Below are 11128 nucleotides of genomic sequence, written 5' to 3' on the forward strand. Positions count from 1 at the left end.
GAGGTTCGCAGCATACAGGAGAGCCATGCCCACGTGGGAACTGCTGCAGCTCCCCAGTCCTCCCAGTGCAGCACTGACACCCCAGGGCAGGACAATGCCAAGGGGTGCAGCATGGCAGCGACTGCCCCAGAGCTGCAACGCAGCTGTTGGCTGAGTCCCTAAAACAAAACAAAACAAGATGAAGCAGCAGAGCTCAGCCCTTGGCTCATTGTAGGCTGGTGGGGATCAGTCCCTAAGGGTTGGCCCCAGAAGTCCCCCCACAACCCCATCCACTGCCATGGCACAGACACAAGCTGTGCTCTCCTTACCTCCGGCTTTATTTGCAGAGGGAATTAAGGTCCTGCTGGGAAATCTTCCCCAGTGCTCTGATAGCTGCCTGCATAGCCAGCTCTAAATGGCTTTTTGTAAATGAATGATCAGGATTAACGAGGTTCCCCCAGCACTGTTTACTTAGTGCTGCCGTTGTGGATGGGGATGGGGTGCAGAACCCCTCCTCCAGCCAAGCCCAGGGACCACCACAGCGTCCCATCTCACATACCAAAGCCCTTCAGTTCTCGATCTAAGGAGGAGAGGAGGTTCTGAGCCAGGTCTGGGGCAGTGCACACTGTGAGCATCAGTCCTGGCACGGACTGACGGTGCCGTATTTCATGCTTTGGGGCCAGGATGGGGACGACGCTCATTTTCTCTCTACGCCGCGTTGCTGGGAAAGGCGGGGGGTGTTTGCCATCTGGGTCGGCAGCCCCGCACACGATGGGGCTGAGGAGGAGGTGTGGGGCAGCAGCCAGAACCATCCACACAACTGGAATGTGTTCTGTGACCCCTAAGAGCCACCCGGCAGGAGGAGGGCACGGTGATCAGTGGGGTCTGAGGAGCCCCGTGCCCGGGGATCCCCTGCATTGCCCTCATGGGGTTCTGCCTCCACTCACTGTGCTGTGGGCTTTGCAGCCGCCTTACCCCGACCTTTGGCTGTTTGCACATTCCTGCCTGTTAATGTGTCTCCTAACCAAAAGCTACTGGGACAGAGCATGGCATCCCCGTGCTGCTCTCCTCATTCCCTGGCTGGAAATCGACACCTACACCCCAGCAGCCACCTCACTGCACCCCAACATCCCGTCCCCTCAGAACAGGGGGGCTCCCCATGCAGATGCAAGCTGCCAGCGCTGGCTCTGCCCAAAGAAACCGAGTGCTGTTTGGCAGCAGAGCCATGGCTCCTCCTGGCTGCCAGGCTGGCACGCCTCCCACCAGCACCACGCCAGGCCAAATTCTTTGTGATTCCTGGGTTAACACCTGCTGCTCGTAATGCTGGTGCCCTCCCAACCCCATGCATGGGATAGGAGCATCCCATTGGATCCACGCCTCCACATTAAGCCCACTTGTGACCCCTGGCTATTCAGACCCCATGCACCCGTAGCACCCGTGGGTGAGCAGGGCCTGCAGAGCTGCACCCTGCGGGGCACTCCTTCCCCAAACAGGTGGTGGGGACAAAGCTTCCAACATCCCGGGGCTGGATGTGCCCCTACTTTCCTGCTGCAACAGCGTGGGTCAGCTTGGAGGACCCCCCCACACCCACCTTGGGCATGCTTGGAGGAGGAGGAGGAAGGGGCACAGCCCCACGTCTCCTCGTGACAGCCGTGACGCAGGGACCATTGCCTGCAGTCAGGGGAGTGCTGGACAAGCCTCAGCCTGCCCCATTGTGCCAGCCCTGCCGTGGGGAACGGCTGCTGGCAATGGCCCACTGAACCCAACCGGGCATCCCGGGGCACAGAGCGATGCAGGGAGCTGTGCTGTGCTGTGCTGTGCTGGGGTGGTGCCAGGGTGCAGGAGGGGTGGCTGCACCCCTTGTGCAAGATCTAAAAACATGGATGAAAAGATGAGGATGTGTGTAAAAGGGCTGCAAGACCACGTGCGTGGCAAAGCGCTGCCCAAGATCAGCTTTGGGGTGCAAAAGCTCCCAGCGCAGCCCATGACCTCAAAACCACAAAGGGACCTAAAGCAGCTTCACAGAGGAGCAGGGATGGGGGGCAAGGCAGGGCGTGCTGGGAGCGCTGGGGGATGGCACTGCTGTCCCCTCTGTGCACAGCCTGGCACGTGGTCAGCTTCAGATCCAAAATCACAGCTTCAGTTCCCCCATTATGGCACTCACCCACACTGGGCAGGTGCTGCTGGTCCCACAGGCTTCAGCTGGAAGAGCAGACGGGGGCTTTGCCCCTTCCCTGTTTTCAGAGCTGCATTTCCCAGAGCCCTCCTGACCCCACAGAACTCCCAGCCCAGGGCTGGGAAGCCCGGAGCAGGAGTGGGTCTGTATCCAGCCCAAACCCTCCAAGTATAACCACTGAGGACCTAGCACAGCTTTCCCATCATTCTACCCCTGCAGGCTTTGCTCTGACAGCTCCATCCCTTTGGGTGTAAACCCATCCCAAATCAGGAGCACAGGAACCCCCAAAGCCATCCCCTGGCCCTGCTGCTGTCTGCATCCTCCCTCCTGTCCCATGCCATCCTCACCCCATCGCTGCAGGGTCCTGCCAGCTCTCGCCCACCTAAGCCCCTAGGTTTTCCCAAACATTTGTTTTCCCAAACTTTGGAGGTTCTCTCATTGCTATGCAATGCGCGTCCATCCCCTGCCCTCCTCCATCCTGCCTCCCCCTTCTCCCCGCACCGCTCCAACCCATCCCAGCCTGGGATCCTAAAACAGGCTGATTTTTTATTTCACTCCTCGAGGAGGGAGAAAATAATAATAATAATAATAATAATAAAACCCAATCTGGGAGTAGGGAGGGACCCTGTGAGCTGTGACCTCCTCCAAACCCCCAGCACCGAACCCGGAGAAGGAAACAAAAGGCGGTGGGATTTGCATTTCCACACAGCAGCAGAGATGGCCCCAACTTGGGGCTGTTTATTCTAGGCGTAGATTTTCAATATTTGGGATGATTAGCAAGTGAAAGCCGGCTGTTGCCAGCATGGCTCCGTGCCAGCGCCGCGCTCAATGGAGGAGAAAGAAAGACACAAGAAAAGCAGAGAAAAGAAGGGGCTGTGTGTATGTTTCCCCTTCTCTGCAAAGCAGAGATTGGGTTGAGGTGTCGTCGTTTGCCCGTGGGGTGGATGATGGATGAGGGGCGTTGGAGGGGAAGAAGAGAAACCACCGATAGAGGCTTTATGGCTGCGGGTTGAACAACCCAAAGGTTATGGGGCAGAGCAGGGAGTGGGGCACTTCCCATCTGTGTGGCATGCCCAGGCAGGTCGGTGCCACCCGCGGGCAGGAGCACCGTGTCCCCATCCCATGGCTGACACCCAAACCCCAAAACCACCCCTTGGGTGGGAGGGGAAAACCCATGAGATCCACGTCCAAGTTTGCGGCGCTGCTTTCAGGAGCTGAACAAAACGGGGTTGTTTGGGGCCTCTCCTGGTGCCTGCTTTATGCTCACCCTTTTTCCTGGCTGGCAGGAATGCTGGCTGCTGGCAGTGCCTGTATGGGGTGGGTGCCCGGGGCACTGCTTTTTGCAGGGGGCGAAGCAGAAATGTGGGCTTTTCGCCAGCAAAAGAAGCAGTGAACCATAGGAGCGAGGGGCTGCTGGCTTTTCCCAGCCCTGCTAATAACGCTCTTAAAAAGGAGAAATAGAGAGCAGAGCCCACGTGCTGACAATAGGGAGCGGGGCAGGAGGAGATGCGCTATGGAGATTTCCAGCCGTAGAATCGTGCAAGGTTTTTTCCAGCCTGTGGGATCCCACCTCCCCCAGCCCAACCATCAGCCTGACCAAATCCCAATGCTAACACAGGTCCTTCAAACAGATCCTCGTTTCTCTTTAACACCCCCACAGCGGCTCTCTGTCACCTCCCAGCCCATCCCAGCACCTGACCACCCCCAGCCCCTCATTTCTCCTCTGGGGGCTCATGCTCCCCAGGCCAAAAGGAGACCCAAGCCCTGCCTCATCAACTCAATCACACCCTGCCCTCTCAGCACTAAGCAGGACCACCTCCAGCAGTGAGCCCAGCCCTTCTTTTGGGCTAAGATTGCCCAGATTGAGAGCAGCTGTGATTGTGAGCACCTGCTGCTGTGCTGCTGCTGCTGCTGCTGCTGCTGCTGCTGCGCTGCCCATCCAGTCCATAAGGCTCAGGGGCTGGGATGTCCTGGAGCAGGTCCAGCTGAGGTTCTGAGCTCCATTGAGGGTCTGGAGGGGACACTGCTGCCTTAGGGGTACTCAAAGGTGAGCAGAAGCCTCTCTTTCTCCCACCATCCCATTATACAGGTGTGGGTCTCCCCAGTCCGTCCATCCCCACACTGAGCTCCATGTCCCAGCCCCCCACCCTCCCCACACAGACCCCCCCCCCCCACACCAATGCTTGCTTTGCAGCCGCTGCTTTGCTTTGCTGCTCTTGCAGAGCCTGAGCTGCTCCTCGGTGTAATTGGCCCCAGGAGGGTTTGTCTATTCCTGCAGAGCTGTGCAGCTCCTCTCACCACCCCGCACCCAGGAGGGCTCACAACCTGTTTGTGTTCCTATGGGAAGAAACAGGGACAACCACCCCCCAGGAGCAGAGAAGGACACACCAGAGCTTGGGAGCAGCTCCCAGTGTCCCCAAGTCAGCAGGGCCCCCTGATGTGAAAGTTGTGCCATGCATGAGGTTTGGGCCTCAGTTTTCCTATGGGGGATTGCTGAACCCCCATAGGGCTGGAGAGCAGGACTGGGATGGTGAGATACTGAGCCCCACGTGGGAGAGGCTCAGACACAGCCAGGCAGTGCTGGAAGGAAACAAGGAACCAAAAGTCTTTTTTTTTTTCTTCTTTTTTCCCCATTTTTTCTTTTCCTTTTTAATTTGTAAATAACTCTCCATGAAAAAGGTTATAATTGCACAGGTATCTTTGCATTCATTCGCCACAACCCAGGAAAATATAAAAACAACAGATGAAAAGGAGCATCACCCATACAAGTACATACATCTCCACCAGCCCCAAGGCTGTGTGGGCTTCAGCTCCTGGCCCAGCCCCACTGAAGCTGTGGGGTATGGAAGCCTTGGTGCCCGACCCCCCCATTGCCCATTGCAAATTAAACCAAGGCCATTTCTCGTTTTATTTTTTAAGGCTGGTTTATTGACTCTAGTGCTACAGCTACACTCCTGCTATGTTACTCACAACAACAACCCTAAGAGCTTCTGCAACCAAAAAAGAAAATCTTTACAATCTCCCATTTCTTTTTTTTTTCTGCGAGTCTAAGACACACAGCACTGGTACTACAGCTTTTCCTTACTCCTAGCCAGCAGCTGCATCACCCAAACCACCCATGGGGAAGAGCAATCCAAGAGCTTTGGGTCAAGTTTCAGCACAGTTTGGCTGCAGGAACGGTGCTGACATTGACACGGAGTTGGGTGACCCAATGCTGATCAAAGCCACCGTGCAGGTTTTGGTTTGCAGAACAACTAACAGAAGCCAAAGTACAAAACAACCCCCAACCTACATTTCCCCTACCCCACTCTGAAAAGAAGTCCTAATGCTAAAAATATAGGTTTCTTTGAATATATAATATATAATAGATTATATAAAAACACCTAAAGAGGCAGACTGAATTTACGGATCTTTCCTTCTTCCCAGGCACAAGTCAGGAGGGAGGTTGAACTCGGAGAATCCAGAGGGGACTCTATTTGTCTGCTAACTAATTAGCTACACCTACAAATGAACCCAGACAGAAAGAGAGAGAAGAACAGAGAGAAGAAGGAGAGAGAAGATTGCACGTAGTCTACGGAGTCTGAAGCCACCAGGAATCTTGTCTGTTGGTTCTGAAGAGGAGGACTGTATGCCGTGTCCATTTCCATGCAAAGAAAAGTGGTAATTTACATTTTGTTCCTTAAAAAGTAAAAAAATAAGTACTGTTCTATCTCTTCTCTTGAGGAAACTCGTGGACCTCAGACTTCTGGTGTGTCCTTTGAAGATATTTCAAGCAATTTTTGTGTTACTGTGTTCTCCCCATTGGTATGTCTATGAATAACCCTACCACGAAGCTGATCAAGCTGCTGGGGGAGACTGTCCATAGCAAGTATTGTCCATTGCAAGTTCCAGCAGCACAAAGGGAGCATCCTCCCAAAGCCCCCGTGGGTTTGGTTCGGTCCTTTGCTTATAGAAAGGCTCCCGCAGCGCTCCACTCATTGACGTCCGCAGGCAGCGAGGCGTCACCGAGCTCAAAGAGCTGCTCCATGCTGACAGAGCCGGACAGGTAATCATTGCCATCTTCATCCCAGGGGTGCTGCAGGAAGGAGGTGGCCATGAAGGTCTCGTCAAAGTCCAGGTTGTCGGGGTTGGGCTCGGTGAGGGGCTGCTCGGACCCGGCCATGCACCACTCCTGCGGATTGTCGCGATATCCATGGCCCGCCAGGTCAACCTCACGCTCAATGGGGCTGATGGGCGGTGTGAGCTCCAGCTCCTCAAACGTGGCAAAATCTCCATTGAGGTTGGTGTCGAAGACGACCTCCCAGTCGAAGTTGCCCTTCAGGGAGCCCAGCTCGGTCTGCTCCTCCTGGGTGAGCAGGGCTGTGTTGAGCAGCCGGGCCGCCTTGGCTGTGCGTTTGGGTAAGGGCTGCTTGCGCTTGCGGCCGCTCTTCCCATCCCAGCTCTGCTCGCCGGTGACCTCTTCAAACTCCTTCAGCAGCTGCTGGGACTCCGTGTTGACGTTGAGGACGTTGCCGTTGGCACGGCTGGAAGGCGCCGGCCCGGTGACGCTGCACGCTTGGTGCTGGGCCCTGTTGGTGAAGGCTGGGTGGATCTGCACCGGGGGCATCCTCCGCTTCTTGAAAGCCCCGTTCATCAGCCGGTCGGCGTACTGAGGGTCGATCTTCCAGAAGCCGCCTTTCCCCGGCTCGTCCTTCTCACGGGGCACTTTGATGAAGCACTTGTTCAAGGAAAGGTTGTGTCGGATGGAGTTCTACACCCAAAAGAGAAAAGAGAGAGGTTGAGCGTTGCTTCCTGCATGGCTACGCGTCATCAGCTGGGATCCTGGGGGGAAACAAGGCAGAAATGACGCTGTCACGTCATCCAGGCCACATGCCCAACAGGCACTTCTGTCCTTGGGTCATTTCCCTTCCTCCCAGCCAACCAAGAAGCAGGAGAAGACAAGGGTTTGAGCCAGAACTTGCCAGCCATCGGGAAGCATTTGGGAAAATCTCCTCAGCTGTGAAGTGGGGCCACAGGGTTTGAGCACTGGGAGAAACAGGCCAGACCCACCCTAGGAGCTCTAGTTCTGCATAGAGGGTGAGGAGGGACTCACACCCATGGCCCCATTTCAAACAGCAATGCATGGCAGCACCATGGGGTTGGCGTCATCCATCCCTGTACCCCCAAAGGTCATCTGTGCCAATTGCTAGGGCAAGGGGAGGTGGGCAAAGCTATCCCGGGCTATCTGCCCCAAGAGGTGCCTCCTGGCCCAGGATGTGTGAAATCACCACATCTTCATCAGCCACAGCTCAAAGCAGCTGGAAAAAAAAAAAGAGAAAAAAGGAAAAAGAGGAGTTTCTGCTCCTGTTGAGCTGTTCTGAAGCCCTGAATGTGCCTAGAGTGATGTGAATAATCAGAAAGGAAACTCAGTTATCGGGTAAATAACACAGCGTTGAGCTCCACAAAGCCAAGACTGTATTAAGAGATTGGATATGGTAGAGGGCTTTTTTTTTTTTTTTTTTTTTTTTTTAATGTTGCCTGGATATCTTTATGCTTATTCATCCATAATCCGTAGTGCCGAGTAGGAAAAACAAGGCTTGAATGCTCAGAGCTGTTGAAAAACACACACACACACACATAGGCACACACACAACAAAACCCAGTGCTGGGCTGGAGCTCCTTGGGCGCGCTGGCTCCCCTCCAAAGCACTCAGCTCCCACAGGAATAGATCCATCTCCCCCCGGAGTACGGGTGGGATGACCTTTCGAGGCTGTCTGCTCATAGGGGAGTTGGGGTAGGGGAGGAGAAAACGGCCTCGAGAAGAAAGAAAGGGGAAAAAAAGAGAGAGAAAGAAAGGAAGAGGGAAAAAAGAGAAGAGGGGGGGAAGAAAGGGGAAAAGGGGATAAAAAAGGGAAAGGGGAAAAAAAAGAAAGAGGAAGAAGGGAGAAAAAAGGGAAACAAAGAGAATGGAAGAAGAAAAAGAGAGAAAGGGAGGGGAAAAAAAGGAAAAAAAAAAAAAAAAAAGAGAAAAGTGAAAAAAAAAAAACAAGAAGGGGAATCACAGACATCCCCGCAAACATTCCAGGCTGCAGAGATTCCAAGTTTACCATTTAATGACATTTTACAAGGGTCAGAGCTTTGTGGGCTGAATTCCGGGCTCCCCATCTCCCCTCCCCATCCCACATCTCATTCAGGCCGGGCCACCCCTCGTTACATGGACATATTTATCATTCCTCCCTGCCACAATCCTGCAAACCCCCCGCATGTCTGCGGGGAAGGATTGAAAACCCTTCTTTCTTTCTTTTTTTTTTAATAAACACATTTAATTAAAACCACGGTGATTAGCCAGCCAGGAGCTTGCAGGGCGAAGTCAACATGCTGGCACGGTGCTGCTCCACCCCAAAAGACCCCCACCAGCAATGCACACTGCCCCAATGTTCCCATCTGCCAGAGCTGTGCTGCTCTATGGGGTGGCCCCATAAGGAGGGTGCAGGGAGGATCTGGGGGGTCCCAGGTGCTGTCCTCACCAGGAGGATGCAGGTGTTGTGCAATCCTGGAGGATAAGGAGTTCCCTGCCCTGGAATGGGCTTTGGGAGCTGCTGGAGATGTGGGCAGAGGGCAGCCTGGGGGGGTTTGCAGTGTCTTTGCCCTGTGCTGTAGATTGGGTGTGGGAGTTCTTTGGGATCTGTGGAGGTCCTCCCTGCCCTGCCGCATCCTGAAAGCCTCAACTCAACGTGACCTTGCATGGAGGGCACAGAGATGGAGGGGCTGGGAAAAACCCCCAGGTTCAAGCTGTGCCTAGAACTGCCGAGGGCTGTCCCCTACCTCTGAGGATGGGTTCATTTGAGATGTGGGACAGCCCGGCCTCTCTCTGAGACTTCACATTTCATCACAGCGATGGAGTCTCCTTGGCCTCTCCAAGAGAAGCAACCTCCCCTCTGCCCTGCTCGCAGACCTGCAGCGTTTCTGCTCTGAGCCTCCCCAAAGGGGGATTTATCCAACACGCAGCATCACCCCGTGAGCCCACCCCATCCCTCTCCTCAGCACTCAGAGCCTTCACTTGGGGGTTTCACACACTGAGCTCTAAGGGGGGCTGCAGGAAGGTGGAGCTGAGGACAGAGACATCCACATGCCAGAGCCAAGCATGCACCTCCCCGCTCCTAAAATGGCCCTGGGCTCTCCCCTGTAATGGCTCCTTCCCTCCGCCATCCCTGCACACTCAATCCCTGTCCCTTCATCCTTCCTCCCTCTCCCATCTCAGTACCTCCATCCCTGTGCACACCACAGCAAACCACAAACCCCACAGGAACCAACCCCCCTCCACCCGACGGCGCACCCCCCCGCATCCCAAACCCTCAGAGCCCAAAGCACCCACCTGCCAGGTGGGGTCAGCGTGTCGGAAGTAGCAGAAGTTATCAGTAATCCATTTGTAGATGGCAGAGAGGGTGATTTTGGTCTTCTTGCTGGCTTCCATCGCCATGCAGATAAGAGTGGCATAGGAGTAGGGAGGCTTGACGTGCGGGTTGGTTTTGTAGTCGATGTCCTCGGGTGGCTGTGCGTGCAAACCCAGGTGTGCCGACCTCGAGGTGGAGGAGGAGGTGGGTTTGCCGGGGGTGTGGGGCATCCCCATACACGCCGGGTCGGCAGCCAGGGGTGAGCACGGAGCGGCGAAGCCGGGGATGTGGTGGCAATCGTGAGGATCGGGGCCGCTGGGGCACGAGGAGGATTTGCCCACGCTGGCGTTGATGATGGAGAACTCCTGCAGCCACTGCAGGCTGGTCAGGCTGTCGTCCAAGTTGCTCGAGTCCCCCATGCTGCCCTGCTGCCCCTCGGCCGCCCGCAGGCTCAGCCAGCCCTCAGCCATGCCTGGGCGCTGCGGCAGCTCCAGCATCCACGGGGAGCAGCGCCGGGAGGGGACGGGGACGGACCTGCAATGACATCGGGGGGGGGGGAGGGAAAGGGGGTTGGGCCGGGTCAGTTTCCCCGAGGTGCAGCTGCTCTCGGCAGCCCAAACCCCCAAAACGACCGGTAAGAAGCTGAGCCTACCCCAGAGCGAGCTGATGGGTTCAAGCTTCAGTCGTTCTTGCTGAGTTGCTGTTCAGCCCCCACCGTGGCCATGAAGCTGTCACCCAATGCCTCCCGCTGTCACCCGGTGAAGGGACGGCCCCTGAGCCGGCCTGGGCACTGGCAGCCCTTGGGCAGCAGCCGTTGGGCTGTGGGTTCTACCATTCAAATAATGCAGCCCCCAACAGTCAGGGGTTGGGGGGGGGGGGGGGGGGGGGAGAGGCCGAAAACCCTTTGCCCCGCTGCCCAAAAAGGAGCAAACCCCCCAAAATGGGCTCAGCACAGCCAGAGCCCTTCCAGCTCTCAGCTCCTATCACCTCTGCTGGCTGCAGCCAGGAGCGGGGAGATAACAGAAATGAACGACCCCCTCCCATCCGAGGGGATGTCCCCGTCCGAGCCGCCCCGTCGCGCCCTCACCGCCCCGTCGCACCGCTCTGCCCCTTACCCCGTCCCAGCGACGTGCCCCGGCTCCTAAAGTTCACGGGAGAGCAGGAAGCTTCTGGAAACACCAACCAGGAAAAAAATAACCGATAACAAAACAAAAAACCCCACGCACACAAACCCCCCGGCCTCGGGCTCCGCTTTCCCCCCCTTTAGGGACGAGTTGTGCCCCCGCCGCCGCCCGCCCCGCCGCCGTGATTTGCCGGCAGCGCAGCGCCCGCCATTAAGTAGCGGCTCCGCAAGGCTTCCCGTGTTGCCACGGCGACGCCCCGCCCCGTAAACAGCTTCGCGCTCTCTGATTGGCTGCCGCGTCACCATGGCGAGGAGCTGTTACCCGCCGCTTCGCCCCGCCGTTGGGGGCTGGAGGGGCGGGCGGGGACTCGGGCGTCGCGTTGGTCCAAATCAGCTCCGTCCGGACCGGGAGAGCGGAGCTGGAAAGAAGCAGCGGGGAAAGGCTCCGGGTTTGGGGTTACAGCCACTGAGCCCCGG

The 11128-nt window shown here is 56.4% G+C and overlaps 1 protein-coding gene across 1 annotated transcript; it reads right to left on the reverse strand.

The window, feature by feature from the left end:
- Positions 1 to 6101: 6101 nt before the first annotated feature.
- FOXJ1 (forkhead box J1) lies at positions 6102 to 10025 on the reverse strand (the record flags this gene model as incomplete). The annotated part of the gene is made up of 2 exons (XM_079544354.1): positions 6102 to 6905; positions 9510 to 10025. The coding sequence occupies 2 exons, from the start codon at positions 10023 to 10025 to the stop codon at positions 6102 to 6104; spliced, it is 1320 nt and encodes a 439-aa protein (XP_079400480.1).
- Positions 10026 to 11128: the final 1103 nt, after the last annotated feature.

This window comes from Tetrao urogallus, assembly GCF_951394365.1.
Source record: "Tetrao urogallus genome assembly, chromosome: 18".
NCBI classification, from domain to species: Eukaryota; Metazoa; Chordata; class Aves; order Galliformes; family Phasianidae; genus Tetrao; species Tetrao urogallus.